This window comes from Pleurodeles waltl, chromosome 5 (genome assembly GCF_031143425.1).
Source record: "Pleurodeles waltl isolate 20211129_DDA chromosome 5, aPleWal1.hap1.20221129, whole genome shotgun sequence".
NCBI lineage: Eukaryota > Metazoa > Chordata > Amphibia > Caudata > Salamandridae > Pleurodeles > Pleurodeles waltl.
In genome coordinates, this window is record NC_090444.1 from 1815606941 (window position 1) to 1815634250 (window position 27310).

General features: G+C 42.5%; 1 protein-coding gene across 3 annotated transcripts in view; it reads left to right on the forward strand.

Moving 5' to 3' along the window:
• VEGFA (vascular endothelial growth factor A) overlaps positions 1 to 26971 on the forward strand; it is a 59636-nt gene extending 32665 nt beyond the window's left edge. Inside the window, exons 3-8 of one of the 3 annotated variants that reach the window (XM_069236306.1) lie at positions 2468 to 2664; positions 3492 to 3568; positions 4190 to 4222; positions 19842 to 19895; positions 22621 to 22752; positions 25038 to 26971. In XM_069236306.1, the coding sequence (XP_069092407.1) occupies positions 2468 to 2664; positions 3492 to 3568; positions 4190 to 4222; positions 19842 to 19895; positions 22621 to 22752; positions 25038 to 25059 (515 nt within the window). In that variant the 3' untranslated portion in view covers positions 25060 to 26971. Of the gene's footprint in view, positions 1 to 2467; positions 2665 to 3491; positions 3569 to 4189; positions 4223 to 19841; positions 19914 to 22620; positions 22753 to 25037 lie in introns of all 3 variants that reach the window. The other 2 variants (XM_069236305.1, XM_069236307.1) reach the window with 2 other exon arrangements.
• The last annotated feature ends 339 nt before the right edge of the window (positions 26972 to 27310 follow it).

The following is a 27310-nucleotide window of genomic DNA, read 5'->3' on the forward strand; positions in this document are numbered from 1 at the left end:
TCTCGAATAATTGCCCACAGCGGGAAGATATAGAATAAACTGCTGCCACCCAGTGGATGGAATTGTAACTCAAAGGAGGGGTTTTGTGATCACAATGTACACCTGATACACACTGCCCACCCGTTTTCTCAAGGAGTGGTTTTTAGCTGTTGTTTCTATAGAAGGAACTCTTATCGGAATTCTCCACTTGTCAAAGTGCATACAGAAAAGTACAGGAACTGGGATACTAAAGGAGTCTGGCGTTCGGAACATCTGCCTGCCAAACTCCAGACGCGGAGACTGCCATAGTGCTAGTGGGCTCCCCACCAGTCCCATTACAGCTTTCCCACTGGGCTGACAGGTGGGAAACAAGGTTCCTGCCCGTCAGCCCAGTGGGAGAGGTGCAGCAGCAATGTTCCAGGCTCATAATTTAGCCGGGGGCAATGCTGCCGCACGCACGGTACACCAGCAGACGGTGCACATTTTAAGGGTGCTGGGCAGGAGGACCCTTGCACTGCCCATGCCATGGGCAGTGCAGGGTCCCCCATGTGACTCCCTGCACTTGTTCTCCGCCTGCCTTTTCATGGTGGTCAGACTGCCATGAAAAGGCTGGTGGAGAACAAGGTTGTAATCAGCAGGGTGGCGCTCACTTCAGCGCCGCCCTGGCTGATCACAACCAAGACCACTGTCATCCCATCGGGATCAGAGATCCTGGCAGAGAAGACAGTCCCCTGGTGGTTGGACCACCACAGCCGCCGACATTAAATGAAAAAGAACTGCAACTTAACTTTGTATGTAGGAAATTACATTTTCTAGTAGAAAACCTTGGTTGGTTAATGCATTCAGTTTAGATGTCTGTGGGCATAACCGGACAGTCACCAATTTAAATTCTGGTCGGTCTACTGGGAAATAGTGGCGTGTATTTATAATGCTAAGACTGCAAGCCTCTGACAGAAAGCGCTGTTGATATGTAGATCGTTAGATTAAAAGATGTATTACACATAGCATTTACCAGGCTGTTTGAAAAGGATTGTGTTTAACTGTTTACAGTGCTTTCTGAAGTTATGTTTTAGTGTGATGCTGACTATATCTAGTGCAGATCTTTATATAGGTTTCCATAAAAACGACAAAATCCAGATATGATCAATTAAAGCCTATGCTGGCTCCCAAGCAATCGGCCTTCAGATTTGTTGATTAACCAATTGCACATTTACTTTTCTTTCATCAGCTCTCACTTTGCACTAGAAGAGACCTTGCCTCTCCCCTTTTAACATGCGGCAACGCAGCCGTTCAGAGTCAGTAGTTTTATAAATACAAAATATTGGAAACTGTTTTGATCAAATTAACAAAGCTTGGGAACTTCGTTCCTCTGCCCACTTTGCCCTCTGAATCATTCTGTCTTGAGTAGCAGCTCCAATACCTACCTATGCCTCTGGCTTCTTGTTTACAGCAGAATCTACGATTGCAGGAGGCACACAGTCACTTTGTAACAAGCACTGGCAAAGCCAGTAGGTGCGGGTTTAATGTGTGAAAACATGCAAACAGTATTTGTGCATGCTTGCTTTGCCACTGATTGTTTATACAGCATATATGGCGTTTCAACAGGCAAATTGTGAGTCCCAACTAAACAAATAAAAAAAAAAACCTTATGCAGTGAAGTAAGTGAAAGGATTGCTTTCCCTATACAACGCGTGTAAACCAAAGAATTATACGACTGATAATTCAATATACTTTTGAAACATAAAAAGTCCCTCGTGTGTTCCCATTCTAGCACTCCACAAGAGGTGGAATGATACAGCACGAGGGTAGAGAAAGGTACGCCTTTTGGAAGCGTTAAAGCCCATTTTATGTGTAGTTTAAAAAAATGATAACAATATGTCATGCCAACTGCTTTGCTGTCTAACACGACCTTGGCATTTTGATGTCTTCATAAAAGGGGCACACAGCTCTGGCGAGTTCAGATCCTCGTTTATCACAGTCATGGCAGAGCCACATGTGCTCCCAGCGAACTGAAAAAGTTCTTGCGCCTCTTGGGCAATTACATCGCATATCCGCATCCGCTCCTCTTGGCTGAATGTGTCACAATCACAGCGGCGCTAAAAGCGAGAAAAGACTCGTTTTGCACCGATGACTTTAAATAAGGCCAAATATGTGAACACCATCGCAGCCTTGATATCTGTTTCTTTCCACCCAGTGCTCTACACAAAAGCAGATGTGGGAACGCAGGTGGAAACATGCACACACTAACTCGCACAAAGGCAGTCGATGATTACTTTTTTATACTCTTAAGAACTTCCTCAGAAAACAGTAAAGTTACTTTACATCGTTTGCTTGCAGCTTCGAACATATGCTGCAGGCATCTCTATAAATTGTATGCAGTCTTTTTCAGTTAATGACAACATGTTGTCCCTAATCGCACCTTGGCTGCCCCCCAACCAAATGTAGCACAGAAGTGAGAGCGTCTCTTTTTCTCTCCTCTCTCCTGCAGTTATAAAATTTCTCGACGTGTACCAGCGAAGCTACTGTCAAGTTCGGGAGGTGCTGGTGGACATCTACCAAGAGTACCCCGAGGAGGTAGAGTACCTCTTCAAGCCGTCCTGTGTGCCGCTCATGAGGTGCGCGGGCTGCTGCACGGACGAGAGCTTGGAGTGCGTGCCTCTGGACGAATACAACGTCACCATGCAGGTGAGTCCACGGCGCCCAGGGACGCCGCGCCACGCGCGGGACACGTCATCCCGCGCCACGCGCAGTACACGTCATCCCGCGCCCACAGCACCGGCGCCAAGGTTCGCGGCCCAATCTCCTTACCCTCAGCTTTATCGATTTACCACAGGGGGAGCGCCTTGGTTCCACCTCCTGCCCGCTTATTGGTTAAAAACTGGATTCTTAGTTGTCAGTTTGTCAATATCCACTATGTCTGTTTAAAAAAACAAAAAACAGACAGTATAAATGGTAGCAACCATTTAGTGGAGCCCCTTCTGTCAACTGGCGATTTGGAGATCTGGAGCTAATGGGAACTGGTGACCTCCTTCAGAAGATTACGCCAGGGGTGGTGTGCAGCAAAGCGAGATCCCCAATCTTCAGGGGGCCCTAGACTCGGCCCTTGGCCCATGATATGTGCGAGATATGGGCCCCACTCCTTTGCACTAAGCAACTGGGCAGTCCAGGCCCCCTCTTCTGTGGCCCTCTCCTAACTCCATGGAATACTATGCTAAGGTTAAATCATCACCTATGGCACCTAAGGTCAAAATTAAACTATTAGTACACAATATAAGACTAGAGATGACTTTAAATATTCCGTCTGAGGGTAGAATTAAACCTCATATTTACAGAGCTAGATGTTTTAAGATGGGTTTAGAACATTGGGCGCTCTTAACATGGGTACGTAACAGACTGGCTACTGGTAACACCGGCGGTGCATGTGTGTTTTGTGATTTATGCCTAAGATATTAACCATATGTACCTGCATACGCTCTTATTTATAGTGGGTGTATATGTTTTTTCCATTTCAGATAATGAGGCTCAAACCACTTCATAGTGAGCTAGTCGTCGACATGAGCTTCAGGCAGCACAAACACTGTGAATGCAGGTGAGTAGTGCAGCGCCCTTTTCACTTCTAGACAATAAGGGAGATGTGCCCAGATCCCATAGAGAATGCAGGGAGGGAGCTTACAGACAGACCAGAGGAAGCACGGATGAACACTGGGTGGAGGAAGATAGGCCACCTTATCAATCTCCTTCGTCCACCTCTTTGCCTGCTGTAACACCATTGACGACTCATTTCTTACTAGCTTGGTCTCTGCATAGCACTGTTACTACCATTTTGAATACTGTTTCTGACTTTTCCCCAACCACTCTTGCAAAACAATGGTTCCATTCTTTCTGGGTAGAGGAACTTCTTGTGCTACTTCTGTTGAGCCTTGCCAGGACAGGCCTCATCCATTAGGCAAACCTTCTAGGACCTAGGCTTTGCTGGCATCTGGCAGAGTAAAGAGTAGGAGATTGGCATGTTTGAAGCAAAGGGTTATGAGTGGGGAGGAGGACATAGAAAAATGAGTAGAACAGTCCCGTGAGCATCATATTGAGGGTACAGTTACCATGCACCCAATGGCCATGGGAGGTTGTTGTATCATCGGAAATCAGTGGGTGGTGAGACAGCTATCGAAGCCTTGCGTGTTCGCTAATCACACTCTCGTCCCTCTCCTTGCAGACCAAAGAACGAAGTAAGAGGTAAACAAGAAAAGTAAGTGACTCCAACTTTTTACTATAAATGTTTTTTGATGACTGTTTCACAACAGAAGCTGCTAAAGTCCAGCACTACCTGAACAATAGGAAAGGGAGGGTTCAGCATGTACCCCCAAAATTCTTTCTAATCGGGGTGCCTGTGAAATATACTTATTCCCTTGTCCTGACACAAAACCCAAAGGCCATTAAATCTGGTCTGCCTACAGCTTACTTACTAGTTCCCAAAAACAGAACAACAAACAACATTCACACATTTCACACAGCCGAGTGCAAATAGTAAATGACTGAATGCTTCGATTATCTGTCTCTGAATACATTGGCATCACATCAAAGGATATTAGAAAGAGTTCATTTAGAGATTTACTGTTCCACCTCAAAGTCCCAGTGAAGCAAGGGGCTATGTGAGATAAGGCGGAGATGTCTGCTGCACTGTGCTGTAGAGTGCACCCCCGTGCGTACAACATGTAAAGGCCAAACCAAGAAAAGCACCTGTTTTCTGATGGTTCATGAAAATCGCTGCAGGTTACAGCATGCAACAGCTGTTATTACATTGTGTATGATCACATGGCAGCGGTATCAGCTACAAATTAACCAAAGGGTCCAGGAAAGTTGCTTCTCTTGCCCAATGGCCCTGCCTTTTTTATCACTGTCCTATGTTTAGACTTACTTCCAAAACTTGTAAAGTGTCCGAGTAGCCATTGATACGAGTCTGAGGACCAATATAGGATGCCTATGGTGAAGTGTTTTGCCCCAGGCCTGGTATGCAGATCACTCATTGGTACCCCCAAAATACCACAACACAGTGGTTTGTGAAGCCAGAGGATATTTTAGGATCAATCTGTACTGGAACAATTAGCTGTTTGGTCGGGTTCACTAAGTTGCCTGATGAAGGTTAGTTGGTAGGTGCCAGGATTTGTTTATGATTATTGAGCAGCATTCATATTCCAGTGCTAATTTTTCTCTTAAAAAGTCCCAGCATTGATCACGTTTTGTCACATGAGTTACTTTGAAAAAGGCCTGAGACATGTGATGCCTGGTATCTGTAATTAATCAGTCGCCTGTCCACAAACAATGAGGGATCAGAGTATGTGAGAACCAAGTTAGAGCATGAAGGGTAAACGATGACTGGTCATTAGTATAGAGACTTCATAGCATAAGGAAAAAGTAATTTTTTTCCTACAGGGGTTTTCAAAAACTGGAATGAGGTTTTTCTCATTCAGATAGATACTTGCATAGCTACCTAGATAGTGAACATGTTCATAGCAAATACATATGCAGCTGTCACTAGGTTCTGTTGTCATGCCTTCTACCATTAAGCTGTTGGTGAGGATGTTCTTCCCAACTGTAGAACTAGTGAAGGGAGAAGCGTGATCAATCTTGGTACAGCCGTCTCCTAACAGTGATTTTGGGGAGATGTCTTGCTTTCACAGTAGAATTGTCTTAAGTGTTTGCAAACAGTCTTTTGGTTGACATTAGGAAAATATGTTGACATTACCATTGTGGTATGCCGCCCATGGCTAAAAGCATATGGCTTGAGTTGTCTAAAGGAAGCTCATACCTGGATTACACTTTAGTGGGTCCTGAAAGTGTCGACAGAGCGCATGCATTGGTTTGATTATATTCTGAGAAATAAAAGACACAAACAGTCTTTTACCTTTTTACTGTGTTGTGTCTCACTGTGATCATCACTACAAATGTATACCATAAAGGTCTTAAAAGGAGCATCCTCTTTCCGTCAATCTAAAGATCACTGAAAACTGTGAAAGGCACATATGCTGTGGTATAGCCACATGTGGGATTGCAGGGCAGGGTGTTCTTCTGTGAAGATTGCTACTATATCCATACTGAAGTGAGTTTTGTGTAAGATGAAAGAACCCTGCCTTGCTATTACCCACTAGGTGTCCTAAGAATGGAGACCCCATCCCATGTCAGAGCTTTGCATACAGCTGTCATGAATGGTCATATTTCTGGATTGTGGACAAGGCTAGGTCCTACAAATATTAAGTGCTTGATGTACAGTGGTCACATCTAGATACTATGGGCGTGGACGGGTTCTGTGAATGCCCAGTGCCAATTCTTAAGATGGCACATGATATAAAAAGGTGGTGAAAAGAGAGAGGGTGCCAACACTTTAAAGAAAATAAAGTCTTGTCTTGTTACTGCTCTTCTAGTACCACTAAGCTCATGAGATAACACTAAAAAGCTTTGCCACTAACATACAGGATTCCTAACAAATGTAGAACATCAATGTTTCACATCCCTTAGGACAGAGGGTCAAGAATGGCGACAGACCCAGGTTATGTGCCTTAACTTACTCAGCGCCTACTGCGTCTTCTGAAACAAGAATGGATTTGGTGACTGAAGCATAACTGTAAAGAAATGGTCAACACTGGATCTGTTCTGTATCATTACCCTACAAAGGTGAAAAAAAAAACTGAATTCTCTGTGTCTCTAGAGAAAAATGTGTTTTGTTTTTAGGAAGAGGCTTATAGTTGCCACCGTGGACGATACAGGTTGATACATTTTGCGTTATGGTAATTGTACCAAGCAGGTATAGCAAAAGGCCGTTTTTGACAATTCGTCGGATTAAAGAAGATGGTGGGTGTTTCTGATAGCAGAACTTGCTTGTCACTAGAGGCCTGGTGTGCAGCGCTAAGGAGCATTTCTAATTATGGTTGTATTCGTGACAGTTTGAGAGGTATATAATAGCAGGTAGGTATGCTAATAGTTTGTTAAAGAGGAAATATTAGTTAATTTGTCAAAGCGGTTAGCATCGTTGTCAATTGCCTTATGTTGGGAGCTTCAACCCCATAATAAGACAAGAGGAAATGAAACTACAGAGGCCAGCATGCTTATTGCTATTGGTTGAAAAATGAAGACTAGCTGAAAGTCCAACTCAAGATGCCGGGTCAGTTAAAAGTTATGAATTTGATTGTAATAGTGGGTGTGGTTTGCAGTGGTGAAAGGGGTTTCCAATAGTGGGTGAGTTGGAACAATACTATATGGGGCTTCTTTGGCCTTAGGGTGGGTCTACTATGTTGAGTGCATTCATTATGGAAGGGTTTACAATCAGTGTTTGGTGTGCATGTGGTACTGTGATGGCAGCTGTGGTTTGCGATGTTGCTTGGCAATATTGGTACAGTTAGGTTGTAGTGGGTTTGTGCTACAATGATAGGTTTGCAGTAGTAGGTGTGGTTTTTAACAGTGAGAATTGTTTACAGTGGCGGGTAGTGTGTAACATTTGTAGTTGTAACTGGTACTTTTTGACAGTGGCATTTAAAAGTAACCGTTGACAAGGCCAATTGGTCTCAGCTCTAAAAGTCTGATCTATTGGCTTTGCTGATGCTTTTTTCAAATCGCCCGCATGCACATGCATTGAGACACCTGGATACACTGGCAAACTTTCTGCAGGCTTTCTGTTAAAGAAAAGTAATTCCTAGTTGGCTTCCAACACACGTGTGCGTACACTTGTACTGTGACACATGCGCAACGGTGAGTCATGACACACGTTGTGACATGCTCATACGCTGCAACACTAAGAAACACAAAAGGATGATGGACGGAGTGTTGAAACTTTTCAAACACTCACCCCCAGTCCCAGATCTGGGTTTAATCCATCGTTCTTTTGCCCACCATGCCACCCCAGTTTGGACCCAGCCATATGCAAATCAGTCTTGACCCTGTTCCTCATGGGAACAGTCCAGCCCGAACTGCCAAGCCAGGTCCTCCCTGGACCGGAAACAAGCATCCTGGGACCAGTTTCAGGGTATCACCCTTCATCAGTCAGGCTAGCTTGAATCCAGTGGCACAGTGAGCAAGGGACCCACGTCTGGGCATTATCTTCCCACTTAGGGCAACTTTAGCAACACAAAAGGATGATGGACGGAGTGTTGAAACTTTTCAAACACTCACCCCCAGTTACAGATCTGGGTTGAATCCATTGTTCTTTTGTTCACCATGCCACCCCAGTTTGCATACGCTGCGACACAGGCAGACATTTTTTATTTCCTTATCTGACATGGGTTCTGAGATGAGGTAGAGCGCTACTAAATATGACTAGCTGTTGTATGCCAAAGCAGCAGAGTATATTCCTCCACTGACCAGGCGGAACAGAATAAAGCCTACCAAAGATTAAAGAAGTCCCTTTGGTTTGCTGCTGTGGTCTGTCGAGAAATCAATGGGGCATAGGCATCAATCAGCCAAGATTCGGTGATGAAAAGCAAATTTTGTTTTTGGTCTGCGTTTACATTAATCATAGTCCGTTGGTTTACTACACTATGGGCCTGATTCTAACTTTGGAGGACGGTGTTAAACCGTCCCAAAAGTGGCGGATATACCACCTACCGTATTACGAGTCCATTATATCCTATGGAACTCGTAATACGGTAGGTGGTATATCCGCCACTTTTGGGACGGTTTAACACCGTCCTCCAAAGTTAGAATCAGGCCCTATATGTATATTATTCAGTATGGAGGGTAATTTATCTGTTTTATGAGATTAAGATTGTGACAGATTACATATTATGACGTAAAGGAACAGGCAAGCTCAAATCCACAGAGTGAAATATTTTCTCCAAATGGTAATTATATGATGTAAAATTCTGACTGCCGAAACTAACAATTTAAGTGCCTCTCCTGTCCAATCGACTCTTATCTGAGAAGGGTGATGTGGGGTGGTGAGAGTACATATGTAATCTATAGCATCAATGTACTAGATCTAGGAATGGCACACTTTTTTTAAAATCTATTATCCCTCTTACTATATACAAGGGTTGAAGGGGGTAAAGGGGGAGGCAATGGCATTTTCTGGTCCTGCTTTACTTGGTGGTGCTACCGTATACAAGACTCCTATACCTTCATTACTATTGATAAACGCAATACTGTGACAGTTCAGTCTAAGATCGTACACGTCACCACATGGTATTGGGAGCAAATTTGTTAGTATTTATATTCAGAGCAATTTTGTATTTGTTATAAAAAGAATGTATTCTTTTATCACGTGGACCTTAACATGTAAGGGTGATGTGTTACCGTAATAAAACATATATATTTTTAAAATCAATCAAAACGTCTATATACTTTTATAAACCCTGTGCTGCTGTAAATAATACTACGTGGCACAGGTTGCTAGGGGCTGTCTCTGTACTGCCTACTGGTTACAAGCTAAAGAGGCCTTAGTACATTTTAAAACAATTTTGGTGTTTTTACGCATCGATTAATACCTTGATACACAGTGTATAACTCAAGTTTAGGAGTTCAGATTCATGCCAGATTGTCCGAAGAAGACCTACACTTAATAAGTCTAAATATAGTTCATACACAAAATCAGTGGTTATATTCAACATCTGGCATCCTGCCTTCCTAGATCTGTGTTGTACACCTGTAATATGTCCTTTGAGTACCAGCAGCAACCATGTGGCAGAGATCCTCCTTTTATGTGACACAGTGTCTGCACTTATGGTGGACTCTCTGAACCTACCTCGTATACTTTTTCTGGCGATTGACCATATTGAATCTCCATCACGCTCCAGTTCTTTCTAAGAGATTCATTTGCTGTCTAGTGCTTAAACCATAAGAAAAAGGTGAAACACTTCATGCGTTTGATAGAAACAGGTCCTTTTTAATGGGAGAGCTTCCGTTTAGATAGAGGCAGTCAGTTATATGTGTTAAGCAGGAATATACTTGTATTTAGTTATGGCGTAAAAGAGTCCAGTGCGTGATGGGACCACTATGATCATGGCTTCTAAACAATGCCAAATCCGGAGTGCTGCAATTGGCATATTTTTGGTATTGCCTAAACACTTCAATTTCTTTTACCTCAAATTAATTACTTCTGAAGTTTTACTACTCGAAAATAATTCAGAATAATAGAATAGAAACGGATCAAGGAAAAGATGGAAAAGGAGGGGAGACCGTGGCCCTTAAAACCAACTAACAAAAGAATCTCCAAGCAGAAAGGGAACAGGGTGAAAAAGAAAACAAGCTTTGGAAAATCCAGTGGGTCTCGCATTTAGGACCCATTGTCATTGCCTATGGCTTTATCAGTGCTGCACAGCATCCATGACGCAACATAAAGAAAAGGCGTGTGTGTGTGTGGGGGCGGGTTGAGATGAGGGGAGTAACATGGAGGGTGATGCAACTTAGAGAGTGGGGGCAAACCAACATGGTTGGAGGGCATATGGAGAAAGAGACAAAGTAACACAGAAGGCAAAGCAACATGGAGAGCAGAGGGGTGGAGGGTCCTGAAACAACACAATGGAAGAGTACAGGAGGGAGACTGCTGGAAAAGACATGCACTCTAGTTGAGTGCTTAGACAAAAGAAAAATATAGCACCCAATTAAGGGGGTAGCGGAAGGACACAAATACATCGGCCATGCTCTCTATGGGAGGGACAAACGCAAGAAGTGTAACTGAGTGCTGCATGCCCCAATGTATGAAAAACTAGCAAATGAGAGTGAAAGTTAGGCCAACCAATGGTAAGCAACGGGCATCTTGTAAACCCCTGTAACAAAATGTCTTGCAAGCAACAGCACAAGTGCTGTCACAGGCAAGACCTAAAAAATAAGGAAAGGGGGGATGCAGGTTGTGGGGGGTTACCACAAAAAATAAAAAAAGAGAAGAAGAAAAATACCAGAAGAAACCGAAGTGCTGACTAAACAAAAGAGGAAAACAAAGTGCCGAATGGGAAAAAAACTGATGTGATACTATTGAGAGGTAGAATGTTTGATGTTAATCTGGTGCATTCATTTCAAATGTGAACAGTCACTATTCATATACTTCCAGGCTTTGATGCTACTGTGCCTTATTCAAAGCATTTCTGCAGACATGTAGAGCCATTGTTCAGGATACACCAACCATACTTGAGCAGTAATTTGTTTCAATTGGTTTGCAAGCACAATGTAAGGATGTATAGAACTTGTTGACTGTACAGCTGTTTTTGGTTAGGGTTCTGGATATTGTAAGAGTTTGAGATGTGGCGAAGGTGACAGATACGTTACTTACTGCAACCCTCGGATGCAGTCAGTGGAATTTCCTATGCAATCATAAGCACTGAACAGTCCCACCCTTGTACAAGGTCCTGGAGCACACACACAAAACTAAAGAGGCCTATTTGTAAAAATAAATAAAGCTGAATTTTATAACAACATAATGCAAGCTATATTGGCCAATTTTAGCAGTGATATCTCAAAATAGTCAGTAGATTTATAAAAGAAAGAAGAAAAAAAAACACTTCACCAACTTTTTTTATTTTTAAAGGAGCGAGAAAAAGCAGAGTAAGTAGCGAATTGGGATACAGCCTGAACAGGCTAAAAACTGATACAACCTCTTCGAGGCAGCACACTCCAGCAGTATCCAGTAATACTCTGTCTGTTGGCAGTTGCTCTATTTCGTTTGTAGAGGATCACCATAGATAACCAAAAGTACTAAATAAAATAACATGCACATCCCTTAGAGTGGTGGAAGAGAAGAGACAAAAAATGCTTCAATCTACCATCACAGATTTGTGAGGGAGTTGACGCTCCTAAGTGTCGGATCCAGAGCTGAATTCAAGACATTAATGTCTTGTGAAAGCATGGACCGACTTCAAAGTGGCTGCATAACAGCTTTCTACTAAAGGGATGTTCCTCGTCAAGGCAGTAGTTGCTGTTTTGCATCTTGTAGAGTGAGCTTTAGGTGTTCCAGGAAAAAACCTGTTGGCTTTCTGGTAAAATAGACAACACAATCCCTCTGGAACTAGTTAATTTAGAAGTGGATAAACCTGTATAAACAGGACAATTACTCGCAATCTTCCATTGTGATTTCCAAACGTCTTTTGTTTTGTCTACATAAAATGCCAGAACTTTTTCAACATCTAATGACTGCAGAGACCCTTCTGCTGGAGTGGGGCAAAAAAGCTGAATTGAGCTAGCCTGATTAGGTTGGATATTGAAGACTAATTTAGGAAGGGATCTCCATTGCGTCCGCATTGCCTCTTTGTTTTAACAGAATACTGCGTAAGGTTCTGACGCTGGAAGCAGAAAAGTGGTTTTCCACGATATATGTTGAGGGGGAGCTTTATGAATTGGTTCAATAGGAGGACCCATGACTTTTGCGAGGACCACACAAAGTTCTCAGGGAGGAGGTCTCCTTTTCTGGGGAGGAGAGACTATTTAATACGCTCAAGTAAGTTCTTAACTACTATGATTCTGAAAGAAATAGGTTTTTGAAGAGGTTTCTATACGTCATTATGATGGTAAAGTGTACCTTAATGGAAGAAAAATGCAACTTCGATTCATCCAACTAGAGTAGGCAAGGCAATTGCTCTTCTTAGCACTTTGTTGGGTCAATGTTCCTCTGAATTCACTAAATGTAGAGCCTCTTCCAATTAAAGATGTACAATGCTCTGGTGGAGGGGCGTTTTGCTTCTCTTAGAATGTTCATGCAATGTTGTGGAAGACTCAAGTGACTATACGGGATGAGGTTAGGAGCCATGTTACCAAGCTCAGTGATGGTAGGCTGGAAGCAGATCATTACCTTTGAATTTGTGAAGAAGATCCAGTCTGCATGGTCTGTCTGAGAGGTGAAGCTCATCTGTGTACCACCACTATCTTGGCCTCTCTAGTAAGGATCATCACATGTTTGCAATAAGTAAGTTTGACAGTGACTGCCCGTATAAAGGGGATTGGAGGGAATGTGTAAAAAAATAATCCTGACAAGTCTCTCAAATGGGCATTTTTCTTCTAGGTTGAACCTAAAGGCGATGTTGGGGTATTTTTTTTTGTTTTCAGCATTTTTTTAAAAGGTCTACTTGTTGGTAACCCTATTCACATAAAACCTGTTCTAAGACCTTGCTATTTATGAGCCCGGTGTGGTTCTCCTGGCAGATTCCGCTGAGAGCATTCGTCTCTGCATTTTGCCACCCCAGGCAGATTAACTACTGTGATTTAAAGATTCCTGATTGGCATCCAGTTCCAAATTGTGCAGGCCTCCATAGAAACGGCCCTCTATCTGATGTCTTCCTGATTCTTTAAGTAATACATTGTTGTTTTGCTGTCCATTTGAACAAGAATGGAGTTGGACTTAAAGCCGGTATAAAAAAAAAAATGAGAGCAAGGTGAACTGCTCTGAGTTCCAGGAGCCAGATATGGTAGGCCATTTCTCTCATTTCTGTCTGGAGTTGATCTGTGTGCGCACCCCAACATGTCAGAGAGTAATCTGTTTAGTATCATCTGGTTAAGAAAATCATGGTGGAAAGGAACTCCTTTTAAATGATTGTCTGGTTTGCACCAGTATGGGAATAATCGGATAGCCGCTGGAGTAAAAATTAACTGTATCTTGCCAATTTCCTGACGATTAAGACCACTGGTCCTCGAGGCATTGTTGTAGCGGTCTCATGTGGAGTCAGGCACTAGGAACACGAAAGATGCACAAAGCCGTTGAACTTGCACGGTTGTCAGATGTTTTAGCCTCTGAAGATTCGGACATTTCAGGTGGACAGAAGAGACATTTTCACTTTTGCACTCCCGGTGTCCAGCACCACCCCCCTTGAAGACAAATGGATTGAATTGAAGTCAGGATAGCCATGGTATGATTGACTTGTAAACTTAAGCGATAAAGACTGTCCACCATCAGACTGAAATAAGTCTCACTTGTTGAGGAGAGACCCTTTTATCAGCCAGTAGTCTAGATCATGGTTGACAAAGATTCACATTCTTCTCAAATGTGCTGCCAGCACCGCCCTGCACTTTGTGAAAGTTCTTGCAGCTGACAATAACCCAGGTTGATGGACCTAATTTCGCCACGTTTTATGATTGGCAGCAATTTGAATATGAAAATAGGAATCCTGAAAGTCTACACACATCCAGTCTCCTCCACGTAGGTGAGTGAGGGTAGTCCTGGTGGAGGGCTAGCATCCAGAATTTCTCTTTTTTTATTCCATTTGTTAGCTAATTTTTTTCCCAGTGGTTTTATTTTTGCTACTAGGTGTTTATGTCCTGCTGTGTTTTTCTTGATGTCATTGATTCTACCTCCTTGGACGGACTGCAGGTGGAAGGGACCAGAATTTGAGATTGTAGTCACTTTGCACAAAATTCCACACCCATCTGCCTGATAATCTTTTGCCGTTCCCACAGATGTCCGATGATACTTCCCCCTACTGCAGTGACAAAAGGGTGATGGGGGGGAGAGGAGGGGGACGGGACTGTTTTCTAGCTGGAGGGTTCTCTAGAGCCCCAGAGAGATGGTGAAACTCCCTTCCCTCTTCACTTACGGCATGCTTGGTACTGCTCCTCCGCTGGTGTTGCTACGAAGGCCACTGAATATGAACCCCGATTGGGAATATCAATGGTCTTGATGTGTGTAATGATAGTTACTGTAATTCTTCCTTTTCTCCAGTCCAGCGGTCTTCAACGCCTCCATTTCTGTCTTTGTTTGGTTCACCTGTTCCTCACCAGGGAGTTACCTGAGAAAGGAAGGTTGAGAATGTGTTGTAGTACTCTAGGCTATAGAGCAGTTATCAGGAGGACATTTCATGATCGATATGTGTGTGCAGCTAGAGTCTACTGCAACATCAATTATCTGCTTCGCGACCATCATTCGCTAAGAGATGATCGCATTAAAGTCCTCTCTTTTGTCTCTTTGAAGTTCAGCAGGAAATCTCTGTGGGGGGAGTTAGAGCGAGACCCGGTGGTACCGCCACAGCAGAACAGTCACACTTGCTGCTTTCATAGGTGACTTGATGATTTCAAGGGTGACCACAGTGCCACATATTTTGTGCCCCACAGAATCTAGACAATTGCTGTCCTTTTGTGGAGGTAATGTCGACAATGGTGCAGTGGCATTGGCTTTTCTTGCCACGCAGGGAATAACTCAATCAGGGATGGGATCCGCCCTGAGATATAGAGTGTTTTGTTCGGGAGACCTTTATTTCTTTTTTATTTTAAAAAGGTGTGCAGTGGCAGTTTTTGCTGGAGATAGGAAGAGATTATCGGCTGGTTCTAGAAGGCTTAATACTGAAGGGATCCAATGATGCAATGCCAACTTCTAATGAAGAGATTCAACTACAGCAGGGGTTTTGCCGGTAATGTACGAATGCAAACATTCAGTTTAGCTGCGCTTCTGACTAGGATTTCATGGAAGGTATTAATATGTGAAAGAGTCTGCCTGGAAGGGAGTATTTCCCAATAGAAGATAATAAAAAGGATTAAGTTCAAAGAGACCCGAGATTTAGGGCTTGAGCAAGAAATTGGGCCAGTGGAAGTATCGCGACATCTAGTATACATGATCCCTTATGAGCAAGACTCCTCGAAGACGGACAGTGATGGCTATTAGTAGAACAAGACCTCCTTGGTGAGGGGCCATCTTGATCTGTGTGAGTTGGCAGAGGTAGATGCGGCAGAGAAGGAAAAGTGACTGCTGGAGAAAAGCCCTATGTATAGATGCCCCAGCTTTGCTTGCCTCCCTTCTGCTGCGTTGACCTCAGAGATTTACATGTATGTAAATGATTTGTATGTAGCTTGTTTAGTTAAACTCTTATCCCTATGAGGCCCACGTTCGGCTCTGCACGCAAGTGGTTCTCACAAGCACTTAGACACGTTGTGTCTGTGCTCTTACTTTGATGTAGGCCCACAATGAATCACCTCAAAAGGACATTGTGTAATCTTACAAGTAGGTCAATCCCATCTCTCTACCCCCACTAAGTTGCAGGTTTGCAGAGCGTGTAAACCTGTTTCCAACGCTGGATTTTTGCGCTTTTGATAGCGATAAAGACGGGTACTGTTTAGTTGACAGTATTAGATAGCTTGTCACGTTGGCTGAATATCTGTTTAATAGGTCAGTATGATCACTGAACAGATTACTGTTAGGTAGCATTTAGGCCTCGCAGTTAAAGAAAGATGTGCGTAGTCTACTTAATAAGGTACACACTGTAAAGAATATTGTCCACGCTCCCGCTGTGACTGGACTTAGCTTGCACTAGGCGTCCTACAGTACCCTAAATCCTTTTCACGACTTGAATCGAATTTTCAAGACTCTATTAAACTCTTAAATAAATCCCAACTAAAGTGTTCCAGCACGACGCACCCCTAGATGGGTGTGCATGTAGTCTGAGTGGTATAAATCATGCAGATAAAGTGAAATTGATAGTGCCTGGAGTTCCCAAGTGCACAGAGACAATGCTCCGACCCTTCAAGGCACCTCCAATGACCTGCATGTGAATATACATTTGGTGAACACACCATCCTCCCCGATGGAGCTCCCTGGAGGAGAGACGATGGGATTTATGGTGGTCGCTATACCCAGCTTTGTCTCATGGCAGCTCCAATAGTGTCAGCACTGTGAGCGTATACAGCATTTTGCTTTAAGCTGAAATTATCACGTTTTGCTGCATACTTGTCCTGCCAAGTTTACATAGCTATGTACTACACAGAAAATGTTGACCTTTTTCTGGCCCAATACAAGTTATATAGCTTCATGGACAAAGGTTTTGTGCAGTGCTACTATGGTTAAACCTATATTTTTGTTTAACTTATTTCACCAGTCTTCACAAGGGATGTGTAAACTTTCTGCACAAACTATCTGGGTACTTGTCACTTTAACTGATAGAAGTATATTTTGGACAGATTTATGAGCAGAACTAATTTTTACAATAAAGTACCATATTTTAATGTTTCGATATGACTTGATATTTTTCTTAACGAGGTAGGCAATTAAAGAAAACATTTTTATATTAACCTTTCTGTTCTAATGTCTAATCTTGCAATTACTTAAGACCCATTATGTGGCATTGGTGTAGGTATTTTTTTGAGATATTGACCCGTCTCCAGATTTATAGTTGACTGGTAATCCTGCCCCTTCTGCACGGTTCCCTACATTATGTGTGAATTATAATTGTCTGAATATTTAAAGCGGGTTTTGAATTGTAGGTACTTTTGAGAGTGAAGCCTCTGTATGCTAGTAGAGGTGTACTTAATGGTTATTCTACGGCAGTAGTACACAGAAATTCAGTCTTTGGTGCCACTTTGTCTAAAATAGAGCGTCTTGCCCTTGAACCCCTTTCGGAAACAATTAATTTGAACTGGAGACCTGGACAAAAATCAAGGTGGCGCTAGTTAAGCATCATCCTTCTACTGGCGTGAGCTGTGATACCTCAGGAGTGTGGTACAGTAGAGGAGTGACTTCAATTATAGAACAGGAAACACATTAGGATATCCCATTCCCATGGATTACCACATAGTCCTTTTGAGGTTGCGTTCACTTTCATTGCATGCAGTGACAAATGCAGACTGGTACCTGGTACAAAACATGACGAGGCAGCAAAACAACTTACAGCTTTCACCTGGAAGTCCCCTAGACCAACACCCATCGCAACCTGGTTCACAAGACTATGGCACAGTCTAGCAATTGAACACATGACACACAAGCTATCTGGCTCTGATTTAAAAAAAAAAAAAAAAAAAAAATAAATCCTACGACTTCGGCAACCTCATCGATTACGTCTCAGCTGGAATACCTTATCTTTCAACCACCTTGACTATGTGCCCTACATTTATTTGACTGATTATCGTGATCGAAGATAAACTCCTCCCTTTGGCCATTTCAAACTTCCCCCAGGAGGCTGCTCCCTTGAACCCACATGATTGGCCTATCCTATCACCAGTTATTCTACCACCCGGTACCATACAGATGTCATCCACACACCGCAAGCGGACTTCCTCCGGAAGTTCTCTCGCTCCCCCAACCACCCTCTGACCATCCCCCCACGTTCACTAATTGGACACACCACTGCCTTCCACTAAAGAACCTCATCTTGGGGCACTCCTGTCCTACCTCCCTTACTGTAGTGATTATTGACATTTCCACCCCTCGAGTGCTTGCCAATACCTAATGTTTATCAATCAGAACTTAATGGATGCACATTTTGTCTTTTCTGTATTTACCTCAGGATTCTGCATCTCCTATGCTGTAAGTCTCTACTTTTTACGCTACTCCGAGTGGATTTATAATAAATTATATTGTGTCCTCATTTTGCATACCAACTGCAATATCTCACTTTGTGAAAACTTTAAACAGAGTTTGAGCAAAAGTATAGCATAGTAGAAGACTGACATTGAGAGAATATTGTACAGTGAGGAGTTTTTCTGTGAAATTATTATACCGTGGAAGAGTGCCCTCGGGAGTTTAAGACAGTAAAAGAGGGACTACAGGAGTGCAAAACAAGACTGACGACTGGAAATACATACAGTTGCCTCAACAATACACGTTACCTCAGTAGTTTAATGAAATAGAAAAGTGATCCCTACAGTATGTATAGTTAAAGAGTGATCTCTGCCAAAGGTCATAGTTAAGATGGGACCTGAGAAGTAATTTAAGTTGAGGAGCGGCATTGAGAGAAAATGCAGTAGTTGTGAGTCTTCAAGAGTAAACACATTACAGGGAGTGACCTCAGGGATAAAGTCAGTGGAGAGAAACCGTAGGGGTAGAATGTGGTTAAGAAATTACCTCAGGAGTTTGATACAGAGCAACAGTGAACTCAACAGTTTAACAAGTTGTGGAGAGAACTCAGTATTAAAACAAAGTGAAGAAGTGATATCAGGAGTGTAAGTAGTTCAAAATGACTTTGGTAATATAATTTGAATAGAGGAGTTTCCCCAGGACTTTCAGATAGTAACAGCGTGGCTCTCGGAGCAAAAGCAGCATCCTAGAAGTAATTACACCCAGGGCCTCTGAGTACTCTCTAAGAGCAAAAACCTAGCTTGATACAAGAGTAGGTTTTACCTGTGGCGCTGCGACTCATAGGTAATGGACAGCCTGATTGCCCTTGAGGCACTTACTTTCTGTAAAAACCTCAGGCCCATCTTTCAGTTGTAAGTGGAAATTTGAGGACGGGGTTATATATTATGTATAGTCAAGATCAGTGGTGGACATTTTTTTTCCTTTTTGCGGTATGCAGATGCCAATCACCAGATGAATTTTCCTTTTATCATAATAAACATCTGCAGACATTAAAAAATGGGGGCCAAAGGCTGCTACATGATAGCTAGTCTGAACATCCTGTCGGGGGCAACCCATGTTTAGTGCCATAAAGTAATCAATTTTCTAGTGCTCAGCAGCTAATCGGAATTGTAATACGAGACTGGTTCTGACTGGTTGACAGGCAGTCAACCAGAAATAATTAAAAAAATAACCTCTCATAGTAACAGTTCTAATTGGTGCATTCCACCCAATTAGACTAGGTCTTTACGTTTACAGGATCTGGCTTGCTATTGGATAGCCAGTCAGAATAATGGTGGGAAGCTGACATCTCCTTAAATTGCTCTTTTACACTTTTTTGTGATTGCGCAAGGACTTACTTCTTCATTTTATTTCCCTTGGAGAGGAGTTTTATAGAAACAAATTTTGCTCTCCAGGCAGACTATAAAAAGGAGCAGATTCTGCTGAAGGTAGTTCTCAGATGATAATTTCGCCAACTACAAAGTCCAGGTCTGGGAAAAATAATTTTTCCTTAAGGCGCCCCTAGGAATCTTCTGCCGCTATTCCTCTCAATTCTGCTAGTAGTCTTGGCCAATGCACGCTGACATTTTTTTTTTCTTTTGCAATTCTTGCTCTGTCTCTTGCTCTTCTTTTTTTTTTCTTCCAGAAAGTCAAAGCGAGGAAAGGGAAAGGGTCAAAAAAGAAAGCGCAAGAAAAGCCGGTACAAACCACACTGCTTGTACGTTTGTATCGTGTACCCCAGTCCCGTTGCGACTTTGAACCTACCCCTCCTTTCTGCTGGCCCAATCAGACACACATGAACACTTGCCCCACGTGCCGAAATTAGAATCACAACCTTACTATCAGACTGTACAAGTGGTTGTGCAGATCGGCAGTCGGTAGCAGTGGAAACTCTGTTTGTCTTGGTGGTGGTGGTGGTGGTGGAGGTGTAAATGTAATCTGAGATCCAGACTACCCGTATCAAGAAAGCGTTGATTGCTTTTTTGGTGTGGGCGGTCACTCTGTTCAGCTGCCATGGAAAAGTCACCTCTGTTGCCAGAAACTCAATACTTCCCATGGCAATTTCTTTCTTCAAGGGAAGAAACCTTTGTTTGCCAAAAAGGAATTAAACATTTCCACTAGGAACTACACACACACAAACACACACTCCTTTCGTTTAACAGCTTCTGTCTGTGTTTAGTCACTGTGGCAAATCTTTTTGTGGAGAGTACTTTTTGTTTTGTATGGTATACCTTTTGTCTTGTTCGCATTTGATGTCGGATTCTGCTTGTATTTTGTGTAAAGATCTCGTTTGATGTTGGAGGTGGGAGTTGTGGTTGAAAAAAATTATGTCTCCAGCTGGGATGGCTTGCTTACCTTTCTCTTTTTCTCGCAGCTTGAAAAAAATCCTGCATTAGAAGGAAACTTTTGCCCTATAGATTTTGTAACAAATTTGCTTGCTATCCTCCTAAAGAACTATTGCGTGAGACAGCAAGAGGTTTTCCATTCTAGATACTCTCAAGAAAGTAGGATTCGAGAATTGAGCAATAGTTGATATTATGTAAGTTGAACATGGAAACATGGTTAGACAGTAGCTTGGAAACCACAGGTGCATGGTCAAATACAATTCTAGGGTCATATTTTGCACAGTGATTTAAACACGTGCAGGCTACTTCTGAAAAAAAAAAACAGCCAGGCTGGCGAAAAACCAAGTTGTGAAAATGAGATCTGTGGTTTGGTGCTCCAGGTCTGCTCTCTGACCCTAGAATCGGCATATATTACTGAGCAACCAAATGACGCTGCTGTGATCCTTTCAGCAGTTGTACCGAAGTTCACAGTCAATGGTTCGTATCTGGCTTGCTTTGATGCTACTGAAGAATGTGTGAGTAGCCTTCAGTTCTCGTCTAAACAGATGCTGAGCTAGATGCCTTTGAGTCCACAACCCGTTTATATAATTAAAACTGTTTAACTTTCTTCTAGGTCTACAACCCATGTACCAAGGTGGCTTGGTGTAGACACAGGAGTAATAAGCTGCTCCCTCTATTCTTACCTATAAAGGCAAACTAGTTAAGCGGATCGTCAAAGTCAACGTAAAATAATAAAAAATAAAAGAAAAGTGGGAACTCAGACACCAGAAACTGGCAGGTAGTTTAAGGCTGCCACTGTATGTACAATTTGAATGTTTTTATTCACCACCTAGTTACAATAAGTCATGCAGCAGCAGGCTTGTTGACTGATAGTGGTTCCAGGACTGCATGGTACTAAGGATGGCAAGAATGGTGAATTTAGTAACAAAAAAGCTACACATTGGGATTCCATATTTGCCTAGAAATGAAAGCTACATCTAAAAGGAGCAAGAGTACATCTTTTATTGACGCAAGAGGGTCTGTACTCCAAGTTTAGAGTAAATGTGATGAAACAAGCTGCCAGAGAAGTGATAGATAACTGACCTGTGCTCTTGTCTTCATTGCAACTTTGTGGGTTCATCTCCCAGTAGACTTCGTACAGGACACGTTACAAATAAACCACAGTGGTACATTTGAGACTTTAAAACAGCAAGGAGCTGAATGTCTTATAGGGTATCTTTAAATTGTATTGTCATTATCCCAGCATGCTTAGACCTAGATGATACCTAATTGTCCTGCCCATATCTACAAAGTCAGTACTCGGGCTATGCTTGAGCTTAAGTAGAGTTTTCTCAGCAGCCACTATCTCTAATTGTATTTACCTCCACTATGGATGTTGATGCACTCCTCTAGGGTAACTTGTTTGCCAGCAAACGCAGCTACTAAAGGTACTGCAGAATTAGTGGAGTTGTTCTAAATGACGTCCTGATACCAGTGTGTCTCAGAACCTGTATACAGTAACTTAAACTAACAGGTGGTCCTTACTATACTATTAAATTCACCACAAGGTATTTAGTTGATATTGCACCTGCACTCCTGCTTCCTTAGCACAAGACAAGAAAAAGTCCATATACTCCATGGCCGAGGAGCCTATTGGACTGCATAGAGTATGGCATTTTAATTCACTGTGGCATGCAATCAAGTAGTAAATCCAGAGTTGAATGATAATCATCAGGCTGATGTGGCATATTGGATGTGTTCGGAAACTGAAAATTGTTCCAAAAAAATCCCCCACTCTTGTCTGTGTGCTGAGACCCTCACTTTGTTCCGTAAAATGCAGGATTTTTCGAAGTGCTCTGCTATGTATGCCTTCTGCCCTCTCTCTAGCTGTCTGCCTCTGCTATCTCTTTGGAATTGTGATACCTATGGTTCTTTGCATTGGGGTTAGTTTCGCCTGAAGGGGGGAGGTGGAGAAAGATGGGGGCGAGGTGGGGTAGGATTGTGGGACTGGGAGGGGCTTTGATGTTATTGCATGTTAACGTTTCTTTCTTGCTGAAGCCGCTGTAGCTTAGACTCTGTCTCCCTTTTGCCTTTTTGCAGTCATTGTGAACCTTGCAAAGAAAAGAGAAAACACTTGTTTGTCCAAGACCCCCTCACCTGTAAATGCTCCTGCAAATTCACAGACTCACGTTGCAAGTCGAAGCAGCTTGAGTTAAACGAAAGGACTTGCAGGTTAGTTTATTTTTCGCCGAAAGACAAGAGATATTTTTAAATAAAACAACTAAAAAGATACTGCTCAGATTTTAAAGAATGCCTGCTACTTTTTAGCAATATTGCTTCTTGGGGAGGGGGATACATTGGGGCATGGAACATTAACAGCATGTTCTAGCTTCTGGAAAGGTGAGCATACCTTCTGTTACGGTGAGCATAAAGTGTTGCACTTGTACACTTGAAAAAATAAAAATCGTTGGTTGCAATTTAAGATGCATTTTCTGCATTTTATTGGGATGAGGGTAAATGGTACGATTTCCGCTCTTAAGTTAGCGTGCAGTGTTTGTGGCATTACTCACAGGAGTCACGTAATGCTTTTCTCTCTTTTGGACCAAGATGCCCATCAAAAACTCGTGATTATAAAGTTTTCGGGGTTCCACTGCGCTATTACCAAAATTAATAACCATGATCCAATTTTTTTCAATATAAAAACATATTGACAGTGCACTCAACTGTGATGGGGGTCCGCTTAGCCATTCACGCCTTTGAGTTCAGCCACTTCTTGCATCAAGTTGAGTACTGGATCATGTAACTCCAGAGCTCCTCTAGATCAAATGTATCTAAAATTAAAGTTCTGCATCAAAAAGAAGTTGTGTTTGTGCTTGCAAATCTACTTATTCCCAGATACTCTTGTTGAGAATTAATTGATGGAGGGCATGAATCTTTACCAAATTTGTTCTTATGCATACTTCACTGGAGTGTTCTTACCACTTGTTTGAGACTTGTGGTCACCTCCACAGCAAGATTTGGGAAGATTAAATGACAATCCGCCAGAAAATATATGTCCGAAGTCCCCTTGCCTTACTACTGAATCCTGGAGATGGCTCAGTTGACAGGCACAGGTGGTCCTAGACTAAACACATCTCGGATAGCTTTGGTCACAACTGAACACCTTGTGGGTTGCATCATACAGGGCTGCATGTTTGTAGGCCTGGAGCTTTCACAACTCAAACTACCCACAATTTGCATGCCACATAGATACGGGCTTTTGATTCATTTTACCCATGCTGTTGATTCTAAATTGAAAACCATCTTTAGAAATGTTCCCTGTTGTGTGCTAATAAAAATCCAAAAAGGGTAATTTACCCATAGATATTACGAAAGAAACCGTGCTATAAGCCATGTATACTTATTAGCGCTATTTCCATAGCGCAAACCTAGCTGAAAGGCAGTGTAGCACTTTAGAGGTTCAAAGGCACAGCCAGCGTATGGTTGGATGGGTAGCTGGTTTCTGAGAGTGAAAGTTTACTCCTACCATGATGTAGTGTTTCTCCTTTAAGTTCACCACCCTCCTAGTTGCCACACTGATCACGGAGCTCTTACTTCAGGTTGCCCGTGTATATAAGTTTCTTCTCTCTACAGATTAGAGTAACTGGATGAATCAGCAAGGGCTTTTCTGTTCTCCACAATATCACAGGTTGTCATTAAGAGATCGTAACCAGTTTTCCAGCCTAATCAACCATAAGTGGTAAAACTTGCAGTCAATCATTATCACCCTGGGGAAAATCTTTGTAGGTCAATCTTAACCAATCGTAAACATGGACAAATCATCTGAAACTCCACCAGAGAATGAGTCCACCCTTAATTTCTCCATAGAAGATTTTAAACAAATTGATTTGTTTCCTACATTCAAGTTTGATATTTGGCTTTTAGAAATGTTATCAATGTTTTTTTAGCCTTGAGGTTTTCTATTTGCCCTTCTTTTTGTTGAAGAAAAGCATGGTTTCTTGGTTCTTCTATCCACACTTCTATCTATCTTGGGCAGGGACCTTAGAAAGAGGGCACAGTTTCTACGATATCTTTTAGATGTTGCTAGTGGTGAGCAGTGTGTGCGAATGTGTCCCTAGAAATCAGATCTGAGTGGGAGAACGTCCTAGTGTGGAAGTTTGTGGTAGCCCACTACATCACCAGGGTTATTAGCACCCTGGTTATCTATAAAATGAATGACTTACTTTTGTATATTCATGGTATTGCACATGACCCATACATGTCGATGTATTTGGGTGTATCATCAAAATGGGCTGACCAGAGCCATGGGTGTATTTCCAGGATGATGGAATTATACATGGCCTATGAAAAAGTGCCAGGCTTGTGTTGGCTTGGTAGTTAACACTCCACTGAATGGACAGTAGTGTACCATAGTTGTTAAAATTATGCACCTATTAAGTACACATTTGCATTCATAAGAGTGGTTAATTTATGTCCTGCTCTAAAATGTTCTCTCCTTCTCTCCTACCCTAATCTAGATGTGAAAAACCCAGACGGTGAGAAGAGGGAGGGCCTCTTTGTGCAGACAGTAGAGGCAAGCAAAAATGAAGGATCGGTACAGAGCACAGCACTTTGAGTGGAAACCATTCCCTAAGGAGGCACGTCACCCTCACCAAGATCCGCCCTTCTTCGCAAACAAAGAGTTTTTTTATGCTGCTAAACACCAAGAGCCAGAAAGCCACACAAGGGTCTGTTTTGGATTCCTAAAGAATATATATACATAACAAATAAATATACATACGTATACATTTATGTATATATATATATATATATATATATATATATATATGTGACAGGCTTACACATATGTCTTTTTAACATTGCTAATGTTTTTAACATCTTCACTGGATTATGCCTTTCACCTCTGGGTGCAACTTGGCTGCCCATACAGGAAGAAGGACGCCAAAGGGATTGAGGAGACTACCAGATGAGAAATGGCCCAGGACGAGAGGAGCATGGCCAGACGGTTAGGGAGAGTGGCCAGTGTCAATGGCCTCAATACTGCTGAAAGGAGACTCTAAGCACTGTCAAGGTTCGGGCCGGTGGACGATAGGTTAAAGACTATTACTCAATGAGTGTTGATTCCTTCTCCGGTCTCCTACCAAGTTTTCATGACTCAGTTTGGGGTTGTGTGCCTCTTTCCATGCAAGGAAAGGCCATGGGTGAGAAAGGGGTCACGTCAGGCCCGCGGAGATTTTTTGTGTGTGTGTGTGATGTGTGTCTCTTTGAAAAGTAAACTCACTGGGCCAAAAGAATGGCTATCCTTCGTATCAAGAACGAGTGGTCGTTTCCTCTGTCGATCTCCTTTGTCCAATTAACCCCTCTGTGAGGAGACAGATGGTTGGCTGTCTTTAATCCGAAACACTGCATTAACTAGGACTTCTGCTATTTAACAGAGGAGCTGTGCAGGTCTGTTGACTCTTAAACTGCAAAGCGACGGACAGTATGTCAAATGAACTTTCCTGATAATGGTCATGTCTACAGAATAACTTTGTCCACTATACAAGAGAAAGAGCAAGACCACAGTGGAAGCTAAGTTACAGTGTCAGTGGAGCATGGCACCAGAAGTCATCCTGTGTGCGAAAGAGTTTCCTTGAACTTGGTTGGCTCCATTATCTATCCTGTCCCTACAGTGTTATGCTGTCAACATACTCAGATACCAACGTTTAGCCACTCACACCTTTCTCTACTTACAGATACATATGCTTCTGTACAAGAAGACAGGCTGAAGGTCCAAAGTGCACAGTAACTCCTGATCTTTGGAAATTAATGGAGAGTTGTCGAGCGTGAAGCGTGAATGGTGAATCGCCAAATGGCATGTTTACTGTGTACTGCATCACTGCTGGCCTACAAGAGAAAGTAATGCTATTTGGGTACGCTCTGCATGTTATGTGTTTAAGGGGGATGTCACTGAGGGCTTGAAGGGGTAGAATGCTGAGCAAGTAAAGTTGGAAATGCAACATCTTGTGTAATTTTAAGACTTCTGAAAAAACATGTTGCCTTGCATACAGTGGTTAATCGGATTGCATAAATACCTTCCTCAGTGTCACTACACCCACAAAGAACACTGATTATTTCAATCGCTGTAAAGCGTCCCATTCTCCTACACCATGGCCGTCTATTCGACACTGGCAGAGGCCCCAATAGTACACTGAGCAACACGTTACCAATTGGTAATGGAAACACTGCTTCCCTACTTACGTGTCTGCTCAAGTATCTAACTCTATGCAACCTTGACAACCTACTTAAGTGGTCATAATTTAAACAATTCCACATGGGCACAGATTTATACATTTGAAATGGGTTCTTCATTAATATCCTTCGAGGCATCTACGTCATGCTGAGTTTCCAAAGGTTTTGCCACATTATATATCCCATTCACTGCTTAAACTCCCCCTTCCCCCCCCCCCCCCCCCCCCAAAATCTGGTACTGCACATATAAATGTCGATGTACCTGCCAAAAGTCTAAAGCCTTGTGATGAGCTGTTTAGGGGTCTGTTGCGATGTCTATGCTTTCAGCTATTGTCCTTTGTTACATCACTTGAATAAGTTACGATCTATGAGCTGGGCTTGCTTTGCCATGGTATATCAGGGCAGCGAAATGGAAATGGCAGTCTTCCAATGGAGGAGGAATTGGCTAAAAAGAGGTTCAAAGATCTCTGTTGATAGGGTTCGTAATCCAAAGGTTTCAGAGAGGAGGGTTCGCAATCCAAAGGTTTCAGAGAGGCAACAGAGGGGCCAACAATACCTT